Below are 27,913 nucleotides of genomic sequence, written 5' to 3' on the forward strand. Positions count from 1 at the left end.
TTAAGGTGGTGCCTGCCAGGTTTCTCCTGTCAAGTTACTACCTTTCCCTTTGTAATGAATAAATAATTTGTCAGGCGATCTCTGTTTGTCCCTACTTGTGAATTTATAGGCAGAGACTCAGTCTTCTATTACTTTTTTATTTCTCAATCTGTGTATCAGATTTTCTTTAAGCTGGTCCATAGTCATCCTGATCCTAAGGCAATGTTCACGTTTCAACAAGTGATGACTCCTTTTTCCTTATTAATATTAATTTTTCAAGTAACTTTATAAATAATAGTAACGGTAAATCTTTATTGAGCAATTCCTACATGCTTCTTCTAAGCAGTTAGCATGTATGGACTCATTAAGTTCCCACAATAGCCCAATGAGATAGGTTCTATGATTCAACTCCTTTCACAGATAAAACTCTGGAGGTTTTGAGAGGGTAAGTAACTTGCTCAGGGTGATGCAGCTGATAAAGTGGCTGTGCTGGGATTTGAGCCCAAGCAATCTGGCTTCAGAATCCTGATCCCTAACCACAATACAGGTTGTTTCCCTGCAGTTCCTTTAGTGCCACTCCTGTCTTCTAAGCTGGATCCCTTGATGGTCTTTCAGAACAGACACTATGCCATGTGTGGAGGCGCATGCCTGTGATCCCAGCTACTTGAGAGGCTGAGGTTGCAGGATCGTTTGAGCCCAGGAGGTCGAGGCTGTAGTGAACTATGATTGTGCCACTGCACTCCAGCCTGAGGGACAGAGTGAGACCCTGTCCCTATTTATTTTATTTTATTTATTTATTTTGAGAAGGAGTTTCACTCTGTCGCCCAGGCTGGAATGTAGTGGCACTATCGCAGCTCACTGCAACCTCCGCCTCCCAGGTTCAAGCGATTCTCCTGCCTCAGCCTGCTGAGTAGCTGGGATTACAGGCGTGCACCACCACGCCCAGCTAAGTTTTGTATTTTTTAATAGAGATGGGGTTTCACCATGTTGGCCAGGCTGGTCTCAAACTCCTGACCGCAAGTGATCCACCTGCCTCGGCCTCCCAAAGTGCTGGGATTACAGGCATGAGCCACCCCGCCTGACCTCTGTCCCTATTTAAAAACAAAAACAAAAAAAACCAGACACAAGCCTGGGCTCCTGGTGAGTCAGTCCATCCCCCGACACCCAGAGGAGGAACATGGTTGTGCAGCACCCTCATGTTGCAGAGGTTGGAAGCTCTGCAGCAAAGCCCAGTTTGTGCTAAGCATTGTAACCTGGGGCTCAGTTTCCACAGTAGCGTGGGAGTTCCTGGCTAGACAAAGGGGATGTTGCAAATCAGTCTTTTCAAAACTTTTAGGACCAAGTTTTCCCACCAGGTTTGAGGCATGAGGCTGCTTCTCTGCACGTGTTCTCGCTCTGCAGTTTCTCACTCGTTGTTGCAGGTTTCCTTTTTATTTTAGGTCCCTGCAGGCTTCAGTGTGGCTGCCAGTGTCCGGGTAGGAAACGCTCTGGGTGCTGGAGACATGGAGCAGGCACGGAAGTCCTCTACCGTTTCCCTGCTGATTACAGGTGCTGAGACCCCTTTACCCGAGGCTCTTGGTGCAGTCTCTGCATGCAAAACCCAGGCTCCCCCACTTCCTGTGGATCTTCTTGTTCACTGTGTTGTTTCTTCTGCCGTTTTTACCTTCAGTGCTCTTTGCTGTAGCCTTCAGTGTCCTGCTGTTAAGCTGTAAGGATCACGTGGGGTACATTTTTACTACCGACCGGTGAGTGCTAGGATTTTCTTGAAATGTGAAATCTGTGATAAAGAAATGGTTCATTGAGAAACTTTGTTCTCTAAAATCAGGCTGTTCAGAAACATTGCTGTTTGAAATCATATCAGTAAAAAGAAAACATCTCACTCACACCTGTAATCCCAGCACTTTGGGATCACCTGAGGTCAGGAGTTCAAGGCCAGCCTGACCAACATGGCGAAACCCTATCTGTACTAAAAATACAAAAATTAGCTGGGTGTGGTGGCAGACACCTGTAATCCCAGCTACTTGGGAGGCTGAAGCTGGAGAATCTCTTGAGCCCAGGAGGCAGAGGTTGCAGTGAGCCGAGATTGTGCCACTGCACTCCAGCCTGGGCAACAGAGCAAGACTCCGTCTTAAAAAAAAAAAAAAAGAAAGAAAGAAATGGTTCCTCCAGGAGCAAGATGCCAGCAGAAAAAGTTTTTTAAAACTAGGATTTTTTTTAAAAAAGAGGCCGGGCACAGTGGCTCACGCTGGTAATCCTAGCACTTTGGTATGTCAGGGCTGGCAGATCACCTGAGGTCAGGAGTTCGAGACCAACCTGGCCAACATGGTGAAACCCCCATCTCCACTAAAAATACAAAAATTAGCTGGGCATGGTGGCACATGCCTGTGATCCCAGCTACTCAGGAGGCTGAGGTGGGAGAATCACTTGAACCCAGGAGGCAGAGGTGGCAGTGAGCCAAGATCGTGCCACTGCACTCCAGCCTGGGTGACGAGAATGAGACTCCATCTCAATATTTAAAAAAGAAATGGTTAAGTTGGATAGATGCTATCATAGAGGCCACCTATGGTTGTTGCAGCAGGGATGTCTGACTCATTTTCAAGATCAGAGGCTCGGCCGGGCGCGGTGGCTCACACCTGTAATCCCAGCACTTTGGGAGGTTGAAGCGGGCGGATCACAAGGTCAGGAGATCAAGACCATCCTGGCTAACACGGTGAAACCCCGTCTCTACTAAAAATACAAAAAATTAGCTGGGCGTGGTGGCGGGCGCCTGTAGCTACTTGGGAGGCTGAGGCAGGAGAATGGCGTGAACCCGGGAGGTGGAGCTTGCAGTGAGCTGAGATCCCGCCACTGCACTCCAGCCTGGGCGACAGGGCAAGACTCTGTCTCAAAAAAAAAAAAAAAAAAAAAAAAAAGATCAGAGGCTCCACTGATGTTACTTGGGAAGAACATATTAGATGTAGGAACTGATGTATAATCTACAATGCCAACTTAATGGGCATTGGTGATGATTTTATGCTTCTGCTGGTCATGTATTTTAAAGGTGGAAACCCCTTTTTAGTACGATTAATTACATTTTCAGTTAATTATTTTGTTTCCAATGATAAGAATCCTCTTGGTTTCTTAGTATCGGCCAAAGTGCCCGGTTTGTAGTAGTTGCATAATATGTTTGTCAAACTGAATCGAAGTTAAAATCTCACCAGTGAGCTGTCTCAAAAGTCATATTCTCAGATTGATTACTGAAGAATTCTTGGATAAGTCCGCTCTGCTCTGCAGAATTTGTTTCCTTCATCAGCGATGCTAGTGTGTACATTCGGACTATATAGAAACTTCGTGGGGATACTTCTTATTTGGACACCTTTGTCAGCAGTTACAAAATGCAAATGGACTTTGCCTTCCTGGATTCAGAAAGCTGGTGGAGTGGACAGAACTAATTTCATGGTTTATTCTTCACCCATTTGACTTTTGACTTCAGATCGTAGGTTTTCATTTTTCAGCTTCAGCTATTTTGTTATGGGGAAATAAGATGTTTAGGCCAGGCACGGTGGCTCACTCCTGTAATCCCAACAGTTTGGGAGGCTGAGGCAGATGGATTGCCTGAGTTTAGGAGTTCAAGACCAGCTGGTCGACATGGGGAAACCCTGTCTCTACTAAAAATACAAAAAAAATTAGCTAGGCGTGGTGAGGCACACCTGCAATCCCAGCTACTCAGGAGGCTGAGGCAGGAGAATCACTTGAACCTGGGAGACGGAGGGTGCAGTGAGCTGAGATTGTGCCACTGCACTCCAGCCTGGGCAACAGAGTGAGACTCTGTCTCAAAAAAAAAAAAAAGTTTATAACTCCCTCACTCAGAATGAGTGGGGAAGGCGATGGCAAATAGTTGGCTTTTCTCACAAAGGGAATCAGGATGAACTTTATGAGGACCAGGATAAATGGATGGTTTCAGAAGGAATATAGTAGAAGCTGGACTCTGAATCTGTCCACTTGGGAAACCATACAGCCCAGGAAAAGAATGAAAAACAAGAGGCCCACAAACTATAGAACTGACGAGATGAGGAAACATCAGAAACTCAACAATCAAATTACTTGTAAGGTGGCCAGGATCAACCCAACCTGGTAGAATCGGTGAAAGAGATGAACCTCTACCTAACTTAATCACAGGGGGCGGGAAACGGCACCTCTAACAAATAAAGGGGGACGTTACTACTAAACACAATCATTTTAAAAAATCCTAAGAGACTACTTTGCACAACTTTTTCCAAGGAAATCTAAAAACGTGGAATAAACAGATAATTTTCTAGGGAAATAATTGATCAGTATGTACCCTAGAAAAGATAGAAGGTCTAAATAACTGATTTCCTGTAAGAAATAAGAGAAAGCTTTTTTTTTTTTTTTTTGACGGAGCCTCCCTCTGTCGCCCAGGCTGGAGTGCAGTGGCATGATCTCAGCTCACTGCAAGCTCTGCCTCCCGGGTTCACGCCATTCTCCTGCCTCAGCCTCCCAAGTAGCTGGGACTACAGGCGCCCGCCACCACGCTCAGCTAATTTTTTGTATTTTTGGTAGAGATGGGGTTTCACCGTGTTAGCCAGGATGATCTCGATCTCCTGACCTTGTGATCCGCCCGCCTCGGCCTCCCAAAGTGCTGGGATTACAGCCGTAAGCCACCACGCCCGGCCGAGAAAGCTCTTTTAAAATGTCAAAAAGCACAATCCCAGAAGGTTCCAAAGGATAATTTTATAAAATCTTCAAAACATAGGGAATTGCCAACATAGATAAAACAGAAAATTTCAGAGCACAGGAAAAGGAAAACTTTGCATTCTGTTTATGAAGCAAATATAACATTGGTGCCAAAATCTGACAAAGTTTGCACATAAAAAAGAAAGAAAATCACAGATCACTCTCATGTATTAATATGAATTTAAAAATCCAAAATAAAATGTTATTGGACATAGGCTGGGCGCGGTGGCTCACGCCTGTAATCCCAGCACTTTGGGAGGCCGAGGTGGGTAGATCACGAGGTCAGGAGATGGAGACCATCCTGGCTAACATGGTGAAACCCTGTCTCTACTAAAAAATACAAAAAATTAGCCGGGCGTGGTGGCACGCACCTGTAGTCCCAGCTACTCGGGAGGCTGAGGCAGGAGAATGGCGTGAACCCGGGAGGCGGAGCTTGCAGTGAGCCGAGATTGAGCCACTGCACCCCAGCCTGGGCGACAGAGCGAGACTCCGTCTCAGACAAAAAAAAAATGTTATTAGACAGAATTTAGCAGCACATTGAAAAGAATATATTTGGGTGAAATATAAAAGTGAATATAGGCCAGGTGCGGTGGCTCATGCCTGTAATCCCAACACTTTGGGAGACTGAGGCAAAAGGATCACTTGAGCCCAGGAGTTCAAGACCAGCCTGGGAAACATGGTGAAACCCCATCTCTACAAAAAATAAAATTTAGCTGGGCATGGTGGTGTGCACCTGTAGTCCTAGCTACTCAAGAAGCTGAGGTGGGAGGATCACTTGAGCCTGAGAGGTTGAGGCTGCAGTGAGCCATGATTGCATCACTCCACTCCAGCCTGGGTGACAGTGAGACCTGTCTTAAAAAAAAAGTGAATATAATATCTCAGGTGGAAAAAGCAAGGTGCAGAACATCATATAGAGAATGCTGCATGTGAAATGATAGAATATAGAAAGGAAAATTAAGAATATACATTTGTATTTGCTTATGTTTTCATAGACACTAGACAAACATGGAACGTGCTAGGAATTGTTACCTGGAGGAGGCAGGGCTGGTACTGGGGCAAACTGGAAGGGCATTGCAGTAAGACTTTGCTTACTATCTTGTTCATATTGTTCCATTTTTTGACCATGTGCGTGTTACCTATTCAAAAAATAAAATTTGAATAAAGTAATTATATTTCTGTCCTTTTTGGTGAGGAGGAAGTGATCATCTTGTTCAGTGCTGGATTTCTTTTCTTTTCTTTTTTTTTTTTTTGAGATGGAGTTTCGCTCTTGTTGCCCAGGCTGGAGTGCAATGGCACGATCTCGGCTCATCGCAATCTCCGCCTCCTGGTTTCAAGTGATTCTCCTGCCTCAGCCTCCCGAGTAGCTGGGATTACAGGCATGCACCACCACACCTGCTAATTTTGTATTTTTAGAAGAGATGGGAGTTCTCCATGTTGGTCAGGCTGGTCTCGAACTCACCACCTCAGGTGATCTGCCTGCCTTGGCCTCCCAAAGTGCAGGGATTACAGGCATGAGCCACCACTCCTGGGCCAGTGCTGGATTTCTTATTTAGTAATTAAACAAGTATTTATTGGGAGACAGTCTTCTAGGTTCTAGTTTAGAGTGACCAAACTCACTCCAAGGGTGTTGTGAATTTCCTGCTTCCCCAGGTCAGGGCAGCATTTTTCTCATCTCCCTTCACATGCAGAGGTTAGAATCCAAGTCTGTAGCTTTAGGGGTTCCATTTCTAGGAAGCAAGGATAATTCTGCAGAATATATCTGTGGCCTTTACCAACCTTCGTTCCATAGAGGGAACTTAATTTTTACTCTGTAGTGCTTCACTCAGGCTTACTAGGAGACACAGTCAGACTTGGCCTGTGGCATCATCTTAAAAGAAGGATGATCATAGCATCCAAACTTGCCGGGATGATAGGTGTGTGCCACTGTGCCCAGCCAAACTTCTTTTCAGCTGATGGGGAACGGGGGAGGGATGTCACCAAATCCCTTGATTTGTCTACACTGACCAAATGGACTATGCGGTAACCCCTCTTTATCCTTGGTTTTGCTTTCCAAGGTTTAGTCACCTGCAGTCAATTTTGGTCTGAAAATCTTTTTTTTTTTTTTTTGAGATGGACTCTCGCTCTGTCGCCCAGGCTGGAGTGCAGTGGCATGATCTCAGCTCACTGCAAGCTCTGCCTCCCAGGTTCACGCCATTCTCCTGTCTCAGCCTCCCCAGCAGCTGGGACTACAGGCGCCCGCCACCACGCCCGGCTAATTTTTTTGTATTTTTAGTAGAGATGGGGTTTCACCATGTTAGCCAGGATGGTCTCGATCTCCTGACCTTGGGATCTGCCCGCCTCCGCCTCCCAAAGTGCTGGAATTACAGGCGTGAGCCACCGTGCCCGGTGGTTTGAAAATCTTAAGTGGAAAATTCCAGAAATAAACAATTCATAAGTTTTCAATTGCGTGCTGTTACGAGTATTAGGAGGAAATCTCACGTCCCGCCTGGGACATGAAATCATCCCTTTGTCCAACATCTCCACACTGTGTGTGCTTTCCACCCGCTAGTTATTTCAGATTGACTGTTTTGGTATCACAGTGCTAGTAATCCCAAAGCACAAAAGTAGTGATGCTGGCATGTGGTTATGGCCTACTTTATTACTACTGTTGTTACTCTCTTACTGTGCCCAAATTATGAATTAACATTATCATAATGTATTTGTGTATAAGGAAAACACAATGTATTTAGGGTTCAGTCCTCTCTGCGATTTCAGGCATCCACTGGGGGACTTGAAACATATCTCTTGAAGACAAGGGTGTGGTGCTGCATATTTTTTCTAAAAGCTGTGAGATACAACATGCAGTTAGTTTCCTCTATGGACCCAGCAACAGGTGAACTGTCCCTGACTAGGCTGCTGGCCTCAATGCATGTGCATGTCTGTAATATGCAGAAAGCTATATACTTTTTTTTTTTTAAGACAGTCTCGCTCTGTCATCCAGGCTGAAGTGCAGTGATGAGATCTCAGCTCACTGCAACCTCTGCCTCCCGGGTTCAAGCGATTCTTCTGCCTCAGCCTCCTGAGTAGCTGGGATTACAGGTACCCACCACCAGGCCTGGCTAATTTTATATTTTTATTAGATACGGGCTTTCACCATGTTGGCCAGGCTGGTCTCAAACTCCTGACCTCAGGTGATCCTCCCGCCTCAGCCTCCCAAAGTGCTGAGATTACAGGCATGAGCCACTGCGCCTAGCCAGAAAGCTATATACTTCTTTCTCCACTTTGTCTCCTAATCACCACGTGCTTTATTTTCCTAACAGAGACATCATTAATCTGGTGGCTCAGGTGGTTCCAATTTATGCTGTTTCCCACCTCTTTGAAGCTCTTGCTGTAAGTATTATGTAGTAGTCCCCTAAGCACTGTTATGATCTTCTGATGGTGGTAAATTTCAGCTGAGAGGAGGGGCCAGCATAGGTAGGAAGATTGAATATTGTTATCACATTTCGTTTAGAAGGATACTGTCACCTTACCATGGATTTTAGCACAGAATATGAAGTGCTCGGGAGATGGGAGTGTTTTAAGAGCGCCGGATGTGTTCACAGTGATGGAATGCTCTCTGCCTGCAGTGCACGAGTGGTGGCGTTCTGAGGGGGAGTGGAAATCAGAAGGTTGGAGCCATTGTGAATACCATTGGGTACTATGTGGTTGGCCTCCCCATCGGGATCGTGCTGATGTTTGCAACCACACTTGGAGTGATGGGTAAGCTCTAACCTCTGCAGGCAGGGCTTAGCTGCTCACCAGCCCAGGAAATGACCGTCGGAGCACACAGGTCTTTGACTGAGGCTCACCTCTGAAACTCGGGAGCTCGCCCACGTCCATTCTGTGTCTTGTCAGAGAGCGTAGGGGGCGTTCAGGAGGTGACCTCCAGCTCTAGCCAGGGCCCCAAGGCTATGTGGTCCTGCCCCTCACACCCCTGTGGGCGATCTTCCACGCTGACACACTTGAGCACAGATGCCCTTTCTACTAACCTCCTATCCTGAGTCATCCAGCCCTCACTTCTCTAAAGGAGGCAACAGCAGGGACCGCTGAAGAAGCATTTGGAAGCATCCCCTTAGCGTGTTTCGTGCTGTTCTTTAGAGACAGCATGTGAGCCCCTGAGGGTGACTCTGCAGGGCCAGGGCTATCGTAGGCGGTCCTGCGTGCGTGGGGTGCTGCAGGGTCTGCACTCACGGTGGCACTCTGCATCCTAGAGCAGTGCCCCGTGTGCTCACCAAGCAGCATGGCTGGATCCTTGGAGGGCAATGGGTGGCCAGTGCCCTTCTCATCACCCTCATCGCACTCCGCAGCCTCCACCTCCCTCCTTGTGCAGCCTTAGCTCTGTGCCCCCACAGAGCTCCCCACAAGGCCATACACGTGATCGGTGTGAACAGCACAGAAGGAAGGGGGTGGACTTGAGCACCTTCCCACATTTGGAAGAAAAAACTTAATCCACAGCATCTGAAATTACCAGAGCTAATCTTTTTAAAAAGTACGGAAATAAATGACTGCCCAGCTTTGATTTCTAAAATAATAATTTGGAACATATTGGCAGTTAATAAATGATGATATGAAAACCTGGACATTTATCTTTGAGGTGAGTAGTGACTGACTTAAAGCGTGGCTTGTTTTGATTCATCTGTACTTGGCAGGCTCAGAGGTGGTGAGAAGTCAACTGATACCTACAGGGGACTTCCAGTTCAGTATGTTCCTTTATGTGGCACATTTTTCTCAAGTTCAATAATATTTTAATTAAAAATACAGGAGTTGTTCAAAGAATAGTATTGCCAATGCAAAGTTCATTGGGCTTGCATGATAGTGCAGAAAATTATTTAGCTGAGTTTCTGGTGTGATTCATAGTTTGGATTTGCCAATTGCCTAGCTAATGCAAATATTATAGAAATCTAATTTATTTTTATTTTTAAAGTAATGTATTTTATGTAACACAATATGTCTAAAATTATTGCAACGTGCAATCAGTATAAAATATTAAGGAAATAATTTAAATTCTCTATATTATATCTTTTAAACTTTAAATTGACAAATTATAGTTGTATACATTTATGGGGTACAGTGTGGTGTTTTGATATATGTATAAAATGTGGAATGATTAAATTAAGCTAATTAACATACTTATCACCACTTATTTTTTATGGTGAGACATTTGAAATTTACTTAGTTAATTCAAAATGTGCAGTACATTGACTACAGTCACCCTGGTGTGCAATTGATCTCAAAACTTATTCTTCCTGTCTATCAGAAATTTGTACCTTAACAACTCCCCGTTCCCATGCCCTCCCCTCCTTGCCACCAGTCCCTGGTAACCATCATTCTACTCTCTACTTCTATGAGTTCAACTTTTTTAGAAGAGGAGTCTACTTTATTCTCCTGTTTCATTTTTTACAGATGGGGTCTTGCTATGTTGCCCAGGCTGGTCTCAAACTCCTTGACTCAAGTGATCCTCCCACCTTGGCCTCCCAAGTATCTGGGATTACAGGCATGAGGAACCTGCTTTGAAATATAAATCCATCTGTATCCCAAGTGCTGTCCTTGGCTCACCTATTCATTTAACAGAATATATCTAGGCCAGGCACAGTGGCTCATGCCTGTAATTCCAGCACTTTGGGAGGCTGAGGTGGGTGGTTCACTTGAGGTTAAGAGTTCGAGACCAACCTGGGCAACTTGGCGAAACCCCGTCTCTACTAAAAATACAAAAATTAGCCAGGTGTGGTGGTGTGCGCCTGTAGTTCCAGCAACTTGGGAGGCTGAGGCACAAGAATTGCTTGAACCCGGGAGGCGGAGGCTGCAGTGAGCAAGATGGCACCACTGCACTCCAGCCTGGGCGACAGAGTGAGACTCTACCTTAAAAAAAAAAGCGTAACTAATTGTGCAAAGTAGAAGAGGAAGTTGAGAATCACTGAAAAGAAATGGTGGGGGCCCTGGGGATGTGAGGGCTCTATGAGAAGCCTATAGTCAATCCCCCCCACCCACCTATTAGAAGAAATTGTGGTACGAATTGGTTTTGAGTATTGTGTCTCCTGGTATGGTATGCAGTATACCTATACAAGGTGTCTAGGAGAGCATCAGAATTCTGCAGGTTCTCAGAAGCAACCTCAGGAAATCATAATGACCCTCAGAATCCCTGGGAGACGTTTTAAATATGTAAATTCCTGGGCCTTGCCCATGAGATCTAATAATCATCCCACTTTGGGCTCCTAGGTTGGGTCAAATAGAAATCTTTTAAATGATGTATGCTAAAATTATTGGAAATCTAATTCATAACTTTCAAATTATAGCTGGAGTTAGCTGGTTATTTCCTGTTTAAGGTGGTTCGGGTGAGCTTGTTTCTATGTACTGAGAACACTGGATTTGAAAGAGGAAGCCAGTAGCTTGCTTTTACTAATTTTTTATAGGACTAGCAGGTGGCACCAACTATACTATTCTAAGAGCAGGCTAGGCTGGGCGTAGTGACTCATACCTATAATCCTAGTGCTTTGGAAGCCAAGGCAGGAGGATCACTTGACTCTAGGAGTTGGAGGCTGTAGTGAGCTGTGGTCATGCCACTGCTCTCCAGCCTGGGCAACAGAGCAAGACCCTGACTCTAAAAAGCAAACAAACAAACAAAAGGGCAGGCTGATCATACCTGAAAAATGTGATTGGTACCAAGAAACAGAGCTGTAAAACCTGTACCAAATCCATAAACCAGGAACCCAGACTAGCCACCTTAACCCTTACATAGATCTGGACAGCTGTGGAAATAAACCAGGACCAACCAAGCAAGACAAGCAAAGTCTGTGTATTCTCAGCAAGGGTGTTGGCTGCCACCACTTGCATTTGGGCAGAGACTCAAAGGCAGGCAAAGGAGTGGGAAAGCGTCACAGTGGATAAAAGGGGAGGCTGCAGGTGTGTCCTGAGTGGAGATTGTTGATCTGGGGGATGCTGGAGGTGGCTGACTAGAAATGGGCCTCCCATGTGATTGGTTAGGGGGATGTATTTTACTTTCTCTGGTTGGTCCTAAGTTGGAAGTGCAGACCAAAATTAGGGAAGCTGTCAGTTGCTAATCAAGTCCTGGCCATCTGGGGCCAATCGTTACAGAAGTTACTGGTTAGCTTCCTGGATTGTTACCAAAGGCGGCGATCTTGCTTCCTGCAAGTCTGATTTAGGGAAGGCTGGCTTCCTGGGTTTATTGTAGATGGGGTGGGGTTTCTTGGGCAGGGTGCTGCAGTTTGTGAGGCAGAGGTCTGTTTTTATTACGGTCAGGACTTTGTCTCTTGGTTATTGTTGGAGCTTTTGGTTCTGCCATTAGTTTACTGTTGACCAAAAAACCCTCCTCACCTGGGGTCTCCCTCTGTGCCCTGTGTGGTGCCTTGAGATTCACAGGGCTTTTCCCGCCATCCATTCCCACCTGGCCTGCCTTTGGTGTTCTCCAGTCATCTGTAGGTGCTCAGCCCTGCTCTGGAAGCTTCTAGCAAAGTCTGTGTCAGAAGCAAGTTAAGGTCCAAGGTCTGGCAGGAACTCTGAGGGAGAGAACATCAGTAATTTATATGGCTAGTGATTTCTGCTTTTTTTTTTTTAATGTTAGTCCCCTTTTTTGAGGAAACCAGGGCAGAAGTAGTTGGTCCTGGGAAATTTTAATTTCCTTATAACTGGCATTTTTCTTAATATTCAAGCATTATAATCAGTAAGGCCAAAAATATCCTCTGAATATTTGTTCTGAAATCCTGAACCAAAAGAGATGGCCCTTTTAGGGGGTGGCCTCAAGGAGTACTGGGCTTTCCAGAACCTTCTGGAACCTTCTGGAAGCCTGAGGAGGAGCAGGATAGAGGTCTCTGGCCCACTGTGGGCTCCACCTCAGCCATGAAAGCAGATATTCAGTATGGCTGACAGAAGTGATATAGGCAAAACATACTCCCCAGGGGCAGCTGGTTTTCTATGGAATTAACCTCTATTAAATATTTCTATTTCTAGGTCTGTGGTCAGGGATCATCATCTGTACAGTCTTTCAAGCTGTGTGTTTTCTAGGCTTTATTATTCAGCTAAATTGGAAAAAAGCCTGTCAGCAGGTAACTATGTTCATTCTGTCCCGGTAAAGGTTCCTCTCCTAGAAAAACAGGATCTGATCTGGCTCTCCCTTTTTTCTTTTGGAAAGTTCTTTTCTCATTTTCTTTATTCTTATCTCATGAATACTATTGTTCTTGTTGTTTTAACTAGACAGTTCAGATGTGAAGGGCCAGATGATCCTGGCTTTATCTATTCCCAGAAAAACAGGGGACTCCTTTCTTCCTTGTCTCCCATGCCAGGCTGTCACCCTTGTGCAAGAAAATCCAATTTCAGGACAAGAATTAGAACTGGAGAGAAATGTGGGATGCATCAAAGTCATCCTGATGTTGTTTTTATGGTCTCCAAATGTTTTGTTAAGATACTTGTGTGCATCCTTCCCTTCAACTTTCTAGGGTCAGTGTGAGGTCTAGAAATAGGTGGTAGAAAAATGAGATGAGTCGAGGTACAGTGGCTTATGCCTGTAGTCCCAGCTATTCAGGAGGCTGAGGCAGGAGGATCGCTTGAGCCCTAGAGTTCGAGGCTGCAGTCATCTGTGATCACTGCACTCCAGCCTGAGTGATGGAGCGAGACCCTGTCTCTACAAATAAAAATTTTTTAAAAAGAAAGAGATAAAGTAAAAAGGGAGAGTTCTAAATGATCTTGGTCCCTCTCTTGTCCCTGTCTCCCTCACCCTGTACTGTTCCCATCCCACCTTCCCTTTCATGGACCCCATTTCAGCTTTTTCTGTTTTCTTTTTCTTAAGAGACAGGCTCTCACTCTGTCACCCAGGCTGGACTATAGTGGCAGGATCACATCTTGCTGGAGTCTCAGCCTCCTGGGCTCAAGTGATCCTCCTGTCTCAGCCTCCCAGGTAGTTGGGAATACAGACATGCGCCACCATGCCTGGCTGTTTTTTTTTTGTTGTTGTTATTTTTTTGTTTTTAATTTTTTAATTGAGATGGGATCTTGCTGTGTTGCGCAGGCTGGCCTTGAATTCCTGGGCTCAAGCAATCCTCTCTCCTCAGCCCCCTAAAGTGCTGGGATTACAGGTGTGAGCACTGAGCCTGGCCCCATTTCAATCTTTATGAAAGATGACCTGTGAATGAGAGGAACTTCAGCTATACATGCCAATTAAGGAAAATGGCTTGGCTCTTCCTAAACTAGGTGGTCAAGTAAAATACCATATTAACACTATTGTGAAGCCTGATGGACTGAGTTTCATTTTCCAGGCTCAGGTACACGCCAATTTGAAAGTAAACAACGTGCCTCGGAGTGGGAATTCTGCTGTCCCTCAGGATCCGCTTCACCCAGGTAAGATATGACTCCCTCAGCCCTTTGACAGGCCTGTCTAGGTAGGACTGGAGGGGCTGTTAGTGAGACACAGCTAGATTTGCTGCTATGAGCTCTCATTTAAATAGGGCAATAATGTTTCAGAAACACATGATAAAGCCAAGTAACACACAATTCAAGGTAAACTGAGTTCAAGTTTATTTGCTTTAATTCCACACATTAGTAAACCGCTATAGATGACTGAAAGGTCCCCAGTTCCTCCCCTAATTTCTGCAAGCACTTTGCAGGCATTTCTAACACTTGGAAATACTGTGCTTCTACCATAGCTTAGAAACTGACATTTGTTTGTTTTAATGGGGTCCCTGCTGTTCATCAGGCAGACACTTGTGGGCTTTAAACAGGTCGTTGCTTGGACCTTTGCTTCTGATGCACATCGTGCAAATGTGGTTACGGTTTTCTTCAGTCAGTTGAGTAATCCCCCCGATTCCTGGCCCCTTAGGCAGTTAGCCACCCACTCTCAGTAACCCTTGCTCCTTTATAATTTAAACCCTTTGACTTCATAGAATGGCTGATACTCAGTCAGTGGTCAGTTGTGTTGTTTCTGCCAATTTTCATTCATGTTGTCTAGGCTCCTGTGCTGTGTGTCTGGTTATCTTTGATTTTAATTTATTTTTAAATTAATTTTTTAAAATTAAAGACAAACTTTTTTTTTTTTTAAATAGAAAGAGGGTCTTGCCCTGTTGCCCAGGATGGTGTGCAGTGTAGCTCACTGCACCCTCTACATCTTGGGCTCAAGCGATCCTCCTGCCTTGGCCTCCCAAAGCAGTGGGATTACAGGCGTGAGCCACCACACCTGGCCTGGTTATCTTTGATTATGTTCCAGACTTTATATTTGAAAATTGTTCATAGAAGTAACTTGAGCCTGAAAGAATGTTGTCTATTTATCTTCAGAGAGGATTTTCTTTTCCTTCTGTTGGACACTGAGGGTGACCAGCAGTCTAGGGCAATCTTGGAAATGGAGCTTTCTGGAGCACCCAGCCAAACTGAAGGTGTGCTGCAGCCAGTGTAAGGCTTGGTTTACTTCTTCTGGTTCATGCTTTTTTTTTTTTTTTTTAAAGCAGTCTCACCCTATCGCCCAGGCTGGAGTGCAATGGCGTGATCTCAGCTCACTGCAACCTCCGCCTCCCGGGTTCAAGTGATTCTCCTGCCTCAGCTTCCCAAGTAGCTGGGATTATAGGCGTCCGCCACCATACCTGGCTAATTTTTGTATTTTTAGTGGATATGGAGTTTCACCACGTTGGTTAGGCTGGTCTCGAACTCCTGACCACAAGTGATCCACCCTCCTCGGCCCCCCAAAGTGCTGGGATTACAGGCGTGAGCCACCACACCCGGACTGGTTCATCCTTAAGTCTTGGATGCAGCCCTTTGGGGTTCTAACCTCAAGTACAGAGAGGTTTGCCAGGGCCTGATTCTTGGTAGGTACCCAAGTCCCCAAAGCCCTGCTCAGCGTCTCAGTCATGTGATCTGGATGTAGGTCTCTCTGACCTGCATCCTGTCATCTCTCTGATCTGAATGAACTCTCTGATGTGAAGCAGCCCCAGAGGCTGGGCAGCCCCTCTGGGTTTCCTTCGTCCCCTGGATCTTGCCCTGGTGACTCTTCATTACATTGTTTGCATTCTGATGCCTTCAAGATGATATTTAATTTGTTTTATTGAGGTTCTATAATGATCTTCAGGGAAGGGTTGGTGGATGTTTTCTACCATCTTGCCAATTTCCCTGATTTGTGAAATCCGCATAACAATAGCACTTATCCCTGTTGTTGCTTTTGAGTCTCACTCTGTTGCCCAGGCTGGAGTGCAGTGGCTCGTTTTCACTGCAACCTCTATCTCCCAGGTTTAAGTGATTCTCCTGCCTCAGCCTCCTGAGTAGCTGGGATTACAGGCGTGTGCGGTGGTGCACCACCACACCCTGCTAATATTTGTATTTTTAGCAGAGACGGGGTTTCACCATGTTGGCCAGACTTTTCTTGAACTCCTGACCTCAAGTGATCTGCCTGGCTCGGCCTCCCAAAGTACTGGGATTACAGGCGTGAGCCACCACACCCGGCCTAACAATGGCACTTACTTTTATACTACCGCTGTTGGGGTTGAGAAGCACCCAGAACTGCCTGACCAGGGAAAGCATTTTGTTAAGTGTGAGCTGGTATGATTCTGTTCAAAATGATTTTCTTTTTCTCCCTCCCTCCCTCCCTCCCTCCCTTTTTCTCTCTTTCTCTGTCACCCAGGCTGGAGTGCAGTGGTGCGATCAAGGTTGACTGCAGCCTTGACCTCCTGGGCTCAAGCAATCTGCCTGTCTCAGCCTTCCAAAGTGCTGGGATTAGAGGCATGAGCCACTGCACCCGGCCCAAAATGATTTTCTTTCAGAACTCTGAGGATATTGCTACATTCCTAACATTCATCCACTTATGCTCATTAGGAAGTGGGATGGCCAAGCTTATTCTCGTGCCATTATGTAATATGCCTTCATTTTTCTCTTCGGAAGCTTTTAGGACATTTTCTTATTATTATTCCTTTTTTTTTTTTTTTTTTTTTTGAGATAGGGTCTTGTTCTGTCACCCAGGCTGGAGTGCAGTGGTGCAATTATAGCTCACTGCAGTCTCAAACTCCTAGGCTCAAACAGTCCTCCCATTTTAGCCTCCTGAGTAGCTGGGATTACAGGTGCGCGCCACTATGCTCAGCTAACCCTTTAATATTTTTGTAGAGACCAGGTCTTGCTTTGCAGCCCAGGTTGGTCTTGAACTTCTGGATTCAAGCAATCCTCCTGCTTTAGCCTCTCAAAGTGTTGGGATTACAGGTGTGAACCACCACGCCTGGCCTATTACTCTTACTGTTCTGAAGTGTCTTGAGACTAAGTCTAGGTGTGAGTCATTATCTGCTTGAAACTGTTGGGGTGAAGGAGAAGCTATCCCCTTGCCCTCCGATGGTTCACTGAAAAATCAACTTATAATAAGGCCGATGAATAAGAGAAAAGGCATACAAATGTATTTAACCATGCACAAGGGAAGAATCACAGTCATTACCCAACATCCCAGTGAGGCCCAACACTCATATAACCAACTTTCAGAGGGGAGAGAGGAGATAGGGCATTTGGTGCTTCTGTTGAGGGATAGTAAATGAGTACTAGGGAAAATGATTGAATATTTTGCAGAATGAATGGATTGGGGGCAGGGTGGACAGACTGGTTCCCTTTGGAAGTTGAATGAACCTGAGAGACTGGCATTATTTTGTAAAAGGTTTGGCAATTGTTCTTCTTGGTGGGTTTGTCTGGCTTTTATGTAGATGGGGAAAAGTCTCTTTCGAGGCCTGTTGATCTCTAAAGAGTTTTTAATTTAAAATACTCATTATACCAGGGAGCCATATCTTGGGGTGAAATTCTCTGCAATCCTTCAATACTTAGTAGGCCCTTTGATGTGAACGGTCACATCTTTCTCCCATTCTGTGAATAGCCTTGTATTCTTTCTTCCTTCCTTTTTTTTTTTTTTTTGACACTGGGTCTCTCTCTGTCACTCAGGCTGGACTGCAGTAGCACAATCATAGGTAACTGCACCTCGATATCCTGGGCTCAAGTGATCCTCCCACCTCAGTCTCCCAAGTAGTTGGGACTATAGGCATGTGCCATCAGGCCCAGCAAAGTTTTTGTTTGTAGAGATGAGGTATCACTATGTTGCCCAGGCTGGTCTTGAACTCCTGGGCTCAAGGTATTCTCCCACCTCAGCCTCCCAAAGTGTTGGAATTACGGGCGTGAGCCATCGCACCCAGACTTGAATTATTTCTTAGGTTGTTTCTCCTTGTGTTTTGTTCTGAAATGCTTATTAGATGGGTGTTGGCTCCTTGAAAATTTCCCCTGTGAATCCTTTTTTTTTTTTTTTTTTTCCCTTGGAGTGGAGTTTTGCTCTTGTTGCCCAGGCTAGAGTGCAATGGCACCATCTTGGCTCACCCAAACCTCTGCCTCCTGGGTTCAAGCGATTCTCCTGCCTCACTGCCTCAGCCTCCTGAGTAGCTGGGATTACAAGCATGTGCCACCATGTCCGGCTAATTTTGTATTTTTAGTAGAGACGGGGTTTCTCCATATTGGTCAGGCTGGTCTCTAACTCCCAACCTCAGGTGATCTGCCTGCCTCAGCCTCCCAAAGTGCTGGGATTACAGGCATGAGCCACCGCGCCCGGCTTCCCTGTGAATTTTAATGGAGAGGGCTACCTTATTTCTCTAGCTCCTGGGAGAGTGCTCCCTGGAGCACCCAAGCCAGCGCTGGTAGGATCATCGGTGTTCATGAAGGAGTGAGTGGAGGGGCACTCTGCGATAGGATTTCTTTTATTTATTCACTGTAGCAATAGTGTCCTGAATTAACTTTCTCTCCACTATTAGCACATATTCCTTTTATACATAGCCTTTTATAAAAATGAAAAAAAAAATCCCTTTTAAGCTGCTAAGTTCCTTTTTCCTCCTAGGGTGCCCTGAAAACCTTGAAGGAATTTTAACGAACGATGTTGGAAAGACAGGCGAGCCTCAGTCAGATCAGCAGATGCGCCAAGAAGAACCTTTGCCGGAACATCCACAGGACGGCGCTAAATTGTCCAGGAAACAGCTGGTGCTGCGGCGAGGGCTTCTGCTCCTGGGGGTCTTCTTAATCTTGCTGGTGGGGATTTTAGTGAGGTTCTATGTCAGAATTCAGTGATGTGGCAGGAAAGAAAGTCAGGTCAAGTGATGCTTTTGAGCTTACACACAATTCACAGGCCCACCAGTGACAATTTACTTTGAGTTAATGTCATTCAGGTGTGCCCATGGATTTTGAGGGCTGGGAATGCAAAGACACATTTTTCTATAAAAAGAAAAAGCAACTAAGGTTAAAAGCTATATTGTGGCCCAAGACACTGTCTGAAAGATGACATGAGTAGTAATTCACCACTATCTGAACCAAGCAAGGATCAATGTGCTGACTGCATTGGCCAATGGCTTTGATACTTCTGCTATTTTTTTAGACACAAACCCATAAACTAAGTGCTTAAGAATTCATACTGCTTGAATTATGTAAAATATATTTTACAGTATATCTTTCCTTGGGCCTTAGATTACTATTCACTGAGCAAATGGTATTTGTTTTTGTTTTAACTTTTTTTTTAATAGACGGAAGTCTTGCTTTGTCATGCAGGCTGGAGTGCGGTGGTGCGATCATAGCTCACTGCAGCCTGGAACTCTTGGGCTTCAAGCAATCCTCCTGTGTCAGCCACCAGAGTAGCTGAGACTACAGGGGTATGCCACCATGCCCAGCTGGCATTTGTTAATCTTCATTTGAGGTCTAGATCTAGGCACCATGGGCACTGAAAAACAGTTGGGAAATCTTTCGAGCTGTGGAAATCCAAACAAGGACTGATAATTCCTGGTAGGGGTGTGTGCATGACCTACTGCAGCCTCAACCTCCTGGGCTCAAGTGATCCTCCCACCTCAGCCTCCTGAGTAGCTGAGACCACAGGCGTGTGCCACCACGCCTAGCTAATTTTTTATATCAGGGTCTACCCTTTGTTTTCCAGGCTGGTCTTGAATTCCTGGGATCAAGCAATCCTTCCACCTTGCCCTCCCAAAGTGTTGGGATTATAGGCATGAGCCACCACGACTGGCCAGAGGACAAAATTTTAATAAAGGTCTTAGCTTAAGCAGTAATCCTACTTCATTAAGCCTTCCTGGGGTGCGGTACACACCGTTAATTCAGCAACCCTCAGTACATACTAAGTATGCTCAGTGCTGTGAAAGTGGATTACACCAAATTAAGTCATTCTTATCACACCCAATCAAAAGTCAAGAAGCCAGGGATAAAAGCACCTCAGGCACATAACATTAATCTAGTAATGTAATTCTCTGCACATCCAGCTGGTGAAACTGTGTGCTGTAAGCTGGGACCAGCTTTATCCATAACTGCTGAGATAACTTGCTGAAGCTCTAGGAATAATTTTGCCTGCCCGGTTGCTCACCAGTTGTAGCTTGCCAGCTCCCAGCACCCTTCCTGGTGCCAATAAACTTTCTCAAAGAGCAATACTGACATTTCTTTTGATAAAACCTCCAGCCTTCTCTGTGTTGTTCCGACATACCGAGGACCAACTGGTCTACATGGATGCCCTGAACATGCAATTCTTTCTTCCAAAATAAAACATTAAATAGAGATTTTGCCTCTACATTTTTGACTTAGTGCTAGGATGGATATAATGCTCTAGGTATGGCCTTTTCCTGAAATAACAAAATCAGAAAAGTTACCTACTTTGAGTAAAAAACACCCAACTGCTGATTTTGGTTGGGGCCACCTTAAGGTATCTCTACCCTCAGTGCCTTGTTCTTGGGGCCACGAGGCCCATTCTCCAGGAAGGCAGATAAAGGCTTGCACTGTGGCCCTCGGGGTTGGGCCTGGGGGCAGGGGGGCAGACACCGCAGAGGCCCCTCCCCAGCTCCTCGTCAGGAACCCTCGAACCCTGTCTCCATTCCCCTCACACAGGACCCCCTGCCCTTCCCCTTGCCAGGTAGGGCAGGGACCCCCTGGGGATAAGAGGAGGTTCTTTCAACCACCAACCACAAATAGCCGCCGGCCAGGAGGCCACCCCGGGCCGCCAGGAGCAGGGAGGCTGGGGTCCCTACGAGGCAGGACCCCTCCTCTCCCGGAAACACCTGAACCCGCAGCAAGCCCAGGCCAGGAGAAGCATGCCAGAAAGCGCCAGACCTGTGCTCCGCGGGAGGATGGAGTCACCAGCTCAGTCCTGTCTGCCCACCCTCTAGGCATTTTGCTTTTCCAACCTGACCTACAAACTCTCCTGATAAAAACCCGTGTCATCCGAAAGCACACGAGGGCTCCTCTCACGCAGGGACCCCTTCCCCGAGCCCCCTTCATAAACCCCCAAGGGCCCTCCCGGTGCCCTCCCCCAGGGTTCTGCGGGCGGCGACCATTGCCCTGGGCGTCTGGAGCGGGTCCGGGACGGGGAGGGGCGGGGCTGGGTGGGATCGGGCCGCCCCCCTCACCCCCCCCACCGCGCTGCGGTCCCGCGCCCGCGCCGCCGCCAGCCGCTCCCAGCCTCCGCATGGAGGCCCCTGCGGCCGCCGACGCCCCGGTCCCCGCCGAGCTCCCCGCCGCCGCCAAGGACCGGCCCCCATAGCGGCTCCGGGCCCTCGGATGGCGTGACGCCTTGTGGGGCCTGCGGGGTGCGCTGCCCCCGGACCTGCGGGGGGAGGCGGCTGAGCTGGCGGCGCTCGCGGGCCCAGTGGTGAGTGCGGCGTCCTCACGCCCAGCCCGACGCCTCCGGAGCGGCCGCCGCGCGGGGGTGGGCGCGGGCTTCCAGGAGGGAGGGCGGCTGTGAACGCGCCTTGCTTTCCGCGCCTCCGCAGTTTCTTGCGCAGTTGATGATCTTTCTCATCAGCCTCGTCAGCTCCATCTTCTGTGGACATCTGGGCAAGGTCGCGCTGGACGCTGTCACGCTCGCCGTCACGGTGGGTGCCTGATTTCGCCCCTGTAGGAGCCGACGGGCGGCCAAGGCTTAGGATTTGAGCGGTGTCCCCAGGCGCTGTGGCTCACGACTGTAATCCCAGCGCTTTGGGAGGCCCAGGTGGGAGGATCGCTTGAGCTCAGGAGTTCGAGACCAGCCTGGGCAGCATAGCAAGACCCCCGTCTCTACTAAAAATAGAAAAATTATCCCGGCGTGGTGGCACCGTCTATGGTCCCAGCTACTCGGGAGACTGAAGCAGGAGGATCGCTTAAGCCCAGCAGATCGAGGCTGCAGTGAGCTGAGACCGCACCACTGCACCCCAGCCTTGGCAACAGAGCAAGACCCTGTCTCAAAAACAAACACACAGGGCGGGGCGCGGTGGCTAACGCCTGTAATCCCAGCCAGCACTTTGGGAGGCCGAGGTAGGCGGATCACCTGAGGTCAGGAGTTTGAGACCAGCCTGGCCAACATGGGAAGACGCCGTCTCTACTAAAAATACAAAAATTAGCCGGGTGTGGTGGCACGGGCCTGTAATCCCAGCTACTTGGGAGGCTGAGGCACGAGAACCGCTGGAACCCAGGGGCCTGAGGTTGCAGTGAGCCGGAATTGTGCCACTGCACTCCTGCCTGGGTAACAGAAGGAGACTCCATCGCAAAAAAAAAAAAAAAAAAAAAAAAAAAAAAAAAAAAAAAAGGAAAGAAAAAAAATCAATTTGAATTGTATCATGTCTTATGCATCTTCCTTTACAGGTCTGGGACTGACCTGTGGCTTACCATTACCTGATTAGATTTGGAAGGAGCTCGTGTCAATACTTAGAAAAGTGTAAAACTGAAATAACTGCACTTTTTTCTATTATGAAATTAAATCAGGAGACTTTTAGGTAATTTAGGTTGTTTGCCATTAATTGGATTACACAGTACATTCAGCTCCCACCCTTTCACCCTTGTGGAAAAGCCTCTCCCATGGATTGAAATCACACCTCCTGGGACGTCTCTTCCCTGGCTTTTGTTAGTGATGTGGAAAGTTGTTTCTTCCTGCATTTCATCCAGGCTTTCAGAGAAAGTGCAAAACACTTCTGCTGGTGATGGTAGGCGGCTTTCCCTAGTCTCAGAAAATGTCCCCTCTGTCCCCGTGAGATGGGTACACACCCTAAGAACACGGAGGGCCACCGGAGCTTCTCATTCAGCTACATGGGAGCGAAGACCTTGCCAGGTGGAATGAGTCATACATTTTATTTACAGGTCTGTTATTTGGTGAACGTATTGGATTAAGGGACATTTTTGCTTCCTTTGAAAGTTTAGACTGGGACTCTAGGAAGAGGCACAAAGGCAGAGGAGATTCGTATACATGGCTGCTCCAGTGTCCCCACCGGGAAAGACGAGCTTGGCCTCTACCTTAATAGGATGATGATCTAGGACTGGCAGGGAAATTTCCTGCTGTGTCCCCGCAGGGCCCAGGATTGGGGTCCACCTTTTCTGATTACTGCTTGCCAACCATCACTGCCCCCAGGGTGCTCCCCGGGCTCACTTCTGGGCCATCGGTCACTCCTCCCTGTGGATGACATCTAATGGCCAGTCAGCCACCTTGTTCAAGAGGACCTCAGCATCTGGGTGTCCACTCTTCTCCTCTCCCCGCCTCTGCTGTCATCCCTGGGGCTGTGGGCTCGACTCTGTGACCCACAGTCACAGCTTTCATTTTTGAAAGGGATCAAGACCATGTAATTGGCCGAAAATGTCCATACAGGTACAATGACCAGATAGCCACCTACTCTTAACCTAGGATTGAGAAACGGGGGACCTCACCTGGAGACTTCGGGTCTTGTTTCAAGAGCAGGAGGATGCACTCGGTGTTGACCAAGTCGGCCCAGCAGGGAAAGCAGCACAGCATAAGGAGGAGGACCCCTCTCTGAAGTATGATCCCCACGCGCTTGAGGTTCTTGACTCCAAAGGACTTGAGGAAACAAATGCGCTGCTAACAGCATATGCCGGGCAGGCCCAGGCTGGGGGCCTGCGCCACAAGCAACCCCTCCCAGGGGTGCCCACCTGCCGCTGCCCAGGCAGCCCCATTTCCCACCATCTGCTCCCACCCTCCACACCAACAGCTGACAGCATTGGGGGAGCTTCTGAGCCAGGGACAACCAGTGAGCTAGCTGGCCCCTGTGGCATTTTACACGTGTCCTGGGACAATGTGTCCCTGCTCCCAGGAGCTGGGACTGTTAACATGGAGGGTAGAGGCAGCAGAAACTGAAGCTTAAAAGAGAGTTTTCAACATGGGAGGCAGACAGATGCTGCAGGAGAACATGTGCCATGGTAGAAGGTGAAGTTGTGGGGGACTCTGAGGGCCAGGGATACCGGGGGAGGGTGCAGTGGAAGAAAAGCACACACTGTAGGCTGAGAAGGGCAGCTAGCAGGGCGGCAAGAACTTCGGGGGGCGGGAGGTCATGGAGGCCAAGGCAGTGCTCTAGAAAGCAGGGATGGCCAAGTGGATTAAGGACGGCCAAGCGCTCACCTGAGGATTTTGTCACAGGAGGCCGGGAAGAGGCCAGGCCCAGTGGGCTGGGCAGGAACAAACAAGGCATCAATAGGGGCTGAGTCGGGAGTGCAGGCCAGGCCCGAGTGCAAAGAACACCTTCAAGAAGCTTGGCTTGAAGGAGGCCAGCAGGGAAGGAGGGGTGGTGGTAAGGGAGGGCGATTTTAGGGTATGGGAGACCAGACTGGGAGGAACAAAGGACAAAATGCCCTTGAGCAGGTGGCCCCAGGGGACAGCACTAGTCAAGCTGACTCTGTTGGGTTTTTTTGTTTTTGTTTTTGTTTTTTCCTGAGATGAAGTCTTGCTCTATTGCCTAGGCTGGAGTGCAGTGGCGAGATCTCAGCTCACTGCAACCTCTGCCTCCCAGATTCAAGCAATTCTCCCACCTCAACCTCCTGAGTAGCTGGGATTACAGGCGCCCACCACCGTGTCTGGCTAATTTTTGTATTTTTAGTAGAGACGGGGTTTTACCATGTTGGCCAAAATTGTCTTGACAACTTAGCTGAACTACCACTGCCCTTGGCCAAAGGCGGAAGAGCGCAGAGCCCCTTATCAGGAACGGGCTACAGAAATTCCTGTGGTTAGGCACGGCGTGGTGGCTCACGCCTGTAATCCCAGCACTTTGGGAGGCTGAGGCGGGCAGATCACCTGAAGTCAGGAGTTCAAGACTAACCTGACCAACATGGCGAAACCCCGTCTCTACTAAAAACACAAAAATTAGCCAGGCATGGTGGTGGGTGCCTGTAATCCCAACTACTTGGGAGGCTGAGGCAGGAGATCTCTTGAAACCGGGAGGCGGAGGTTGCAGTGAGATCTTCTAGGAAGATAATAGACTCATTTTTAAGATAACTGTGAAAACAAAATTTTTTACCTTTGGAAAAATGTTCATAGTATAAAAGGGCTAACAAAAATGTGTTGTTTTTTTTTTAAATAAAGGAACATTTATTTATATTCCACCTTGTTCCACGAAGAATTTGAACCAGTTTACACAAATACTTCCCTAAAAGAAGGATAAATAAATAGCTGTTAGAATTGGGTCAAAGAAACATGGGTGGAAAAGCTGGGAGCCAGGGGTGGGTTGGCATGGGATAGGCTGGAAACTGTGCTCAGGTTTTATGGAAGCCTTGATTCGGCGGAAGGGCGGGCCTGGGTACTGAGCCTCAGCCACATTTCCCTTGACCTTCAGAAGGCAGACACCATGACATGGAGCGTGGTGTTCTGGGCTGCTTGCCGCCAGAGACAGAGTAGCAATTTTTGTTCTATCTTTTATAAAGTTGTGTGTTGTAAGCGAGAGGTCTAACGTCAGAGCTCAGTTTGATAAAAGCTTGTGACAGCGGAAGCCGCGGGGCCCAAGGCCAGGTCCTACTTTACATGGGTAGACTGAGCCCCGGGGGAGAGTAACACATTTCTCATTTCTCTGTGTTGGGAATATTCAATATCTTCTTTTCTTTTATTTCTTTTTTTTTTTTTTTTTTTTGAGACAGGATCTTGCCCTGTCACCCAGGCTGGAGTGCAGTGGCGCAATCATAGCTCACTGCAGCCTCAAACCCCTGGGCTCAAGTGATCCTCCCACCTCAGCCTTCTAAGTAGCTAGAACCACAGTTGTGTGCCACCAAGTCCAGCAAAAAAAATTTTTTTTTTTTGAGACAGAGTCTCGCTCTGTTACCCAGGCTGGAGTGCAGTGACTCACTGCAACCTCCATCTCCTGGGTTCAAACGATTCTCCTGCCTCAGCCTCCTGAGTAGCTGGGACTACAGGCATGTGCCACCACACCCAGCTAATTTTTGTATTTTTAGTAGAGACAGGGTTTCACTGTATTGGCCAGGCTGGTCTCGAAATCCTGACCTTAGGTGATCCACCTGCCTCAGCCTCCCAGAGTGCTGGGATTACAGGCGTGAGCCACCACACTCGGCCAATGTCCAGCTAATTTTTAAAATTTTTGTAGAGATGGGGTCTGGTCATGTTGCCCAGGCTTCAGTATCCTTCCAGCTATTTGAAGCTATCTGTGATTGTTTCCTGCAGTCACCCTGCAGTGTGGTGGAACACAGGAGCCTATTCCCTCTGCCTAACTGTAACTTTGTATCCTTTAACACATCTCTCCCTATCCCCCCCATCCCCCTACACTCCTATGTGACTTTTTTTTTTTTTTTTTTTTTGAGACAGAGTCTTGCTCTGTTGCCCAGGCTAGAGTGCAGGGGCGCAGTCTTGGCTCACTGCAACCTCTGCCTCCCAGGTTCAAACAATTCTTGTGCCTCAGCTTCCTGAGTAGTTGGGACTACAGGTGCATACCACCACTCCTGGCTAATTTTTGTATTTTCTAGAGATGGGGTTTTGCCATGTTGTCCGGGCTGCTCTTGAACTCCTGGCCTCAAGTGATCTGCCCACCTCGGCCTCCCAGAGTGCTGGGATTACAGGCATGAGCCGCCGTGCCCAGCTCTGTGTGACTTTTTAAAACACAAAACTTCATAAATTAGCATGCTTTACCTTTCTGTTTTCCTGGCAGTCCGAGGGGTTTGGGAGCTTTAGTCATGCCCCTCTGCCTTGGCTGGAATTCAGTGTTGCTGTGTGGGTAAATCCTCATTGTGCCACAGCCCTCCTGGGGCACGGTTAGATGGAGACCCTGGTCTCATGGGGTCCCACCGGGCAGTACATGTATGGCCTGTCATTTATGTGGTGGGGCTGGAGTTTGTGTTCACCAGGCCAGAGTCGTGGTCAGTGAAGAAGCTAACTCACCTGGGGCTGCCATCACCAGTAACCGTGAGACCCAGGACGCAAATGAGGGTCTTTCAGCCCCTCGTCCTGAATGCCTCCTGCACCCTACCTGCAGGCTACTCTATGTGCCCTTAATTGTCAGGGACTGGGTGAGGTCTGGTCAAGAGGGTGACACAACTAGTCCTGTTCCTCACTGGAGGACTAAAGCTTGGGATCTGGAGCCAGACTTCCCAGACTTAGGTCACCATCTGAGTAACTTGGGCAAGAGACATACACTTTGTGTAACTCAGGTTACCCAAAACAAAAAATGAGACGAGTTGTCCTAGCACTATGCACATGAGGGGCTTAGGACAGTGCCTGGCACATAGTATGTGCTCAATAACAGTTTGCTGTTATTATTACTAAATGCACATCCTACTGGCAGATCGGGGCATCACCTTTAGATGTTAACCACAACTTAACTTTATTTATTTTTTATTTTTTTGAGACAGGGTCTCACTCTGTCACCCAGGCTAGAGTGCAATGGTATGATCTTGGCTTACTGCAACCTCCACCTCCTGGGTTCAAGTGATTCTCCTGCCACAGCCTCCCGAGTAACTGGGATTACAGGCGCCCGCCACCATGCCCGGCCAATTTTGTATTTTTAGTAGACATGGGGTTTCACCATGTTGGTCAGGCTGGTCTCAAACTCCTGGCCACAAGTGATCTACCTGCCTCGGCCTCCCAAAGTGCTGGGATTACAGGCATGAGCCACCGCACCTGGCCCACAATTTAACCTTAAATATAGAAATTATAATGTGCTATACTGTTTAAGAAAAACTAGGTTTCATATTTCCCCAGTTGACACAAGGTGGTTATCATCCTTTAGTTAGAAGGTACATTTTTGTTCAGTAATCAATAAGGATAGATGTAGACACCCATTTGATCTAAAATACAGCATACATCTGTTGAGTTGCCCTTTAGAGACAAGCTTGTTGAGGTTCCTCCATGAAGAGGGAGCTGTCTGATGCGACCCTGAACTGGCGTCGTCCCCTGAAGGTCTGCCACACCAGGTCTGTGGTTCTCTTGCAGGTGGTGAACGTTACTGGGATTGCA

General features: G+C 47.5%; 1 protein-coding gene and 1 long non-coding RNA gene across 5 annotated transcripts in view; both read left to right on the forward strand.

Annotated features, from left to right (window-relative positions):
- The window catches only part of SLC47A1 (solute carrier family 47 member 1), a 44,775-nt gene extending 24,442 nt beyond the window's left edge, over nt 1-20,333 (forward strand). The window contains exons 11-17 of one of the 4 annotated variants that reach the window (XM_003807275.6): nt 1,419-1,527; nt 1,649-1,724; nt 8,013-8,082; nt 8,319-8,451; nt 12,697-12,791; nt 13,998-14,079; nt 18,566-20,333. In XM_003807275.6, coding sequence (XP_003807323.3) covers nt 1,419-1,527; nt 1,649-1,724; nt 8,013-8,082; nt 8,319-8,451; nt 12,697-12,791; nt 13,998-14,079; nt 18,566-18,792 — 792 coding nt within the window. In that variant the 3' untranslated portion in view covers nt 18,793-20,333. Of the gene's footprint in view, nt 1-1,418; nt 1,528-1,648; nt 1,725-8,012; nt 8,083-8,318; nt 8,452-12,696; nt 12,792-13,997; nt 14,084-18,565 lie in introns of those variants that run through there. The other 3 variants (XM_008959367.4, XM_008959366.5, XM_063599226.1) reach the window with 3 other exon arrangements.
- Nucleotides 20,334-21,154: 821 nt separating this feature from the next.
- The window catches only part of LOC129394380 (uncharacterized), a 40,112-nt gene continuing 33,353 nt past the window's right edge, over nt 21,155-27,913 (forward strand). Inside the window, exon 1 of the long non-coding RNA XR_010110678.1 lies at nt 21,155-22,818. This is a non-coding gene — a long non-coding RNA (uncharacterized LOC129394380). The remainder of the gene's footprint in view (nt 22,819-27,913) is intronic.

Source organism: Pan paniscus, chromosome 19 (genome assembly GCF_029289425.2).
Source record: "Pan paniscus chromosome 19, NHGRI_mPanPan1-v2.0_pri, whole genome shotgun sequence".
NCBI lineage: Eukaryota > Metazoa > Chordata > Mammalia > Primates > Hominidae > Pan > Pan paniscus.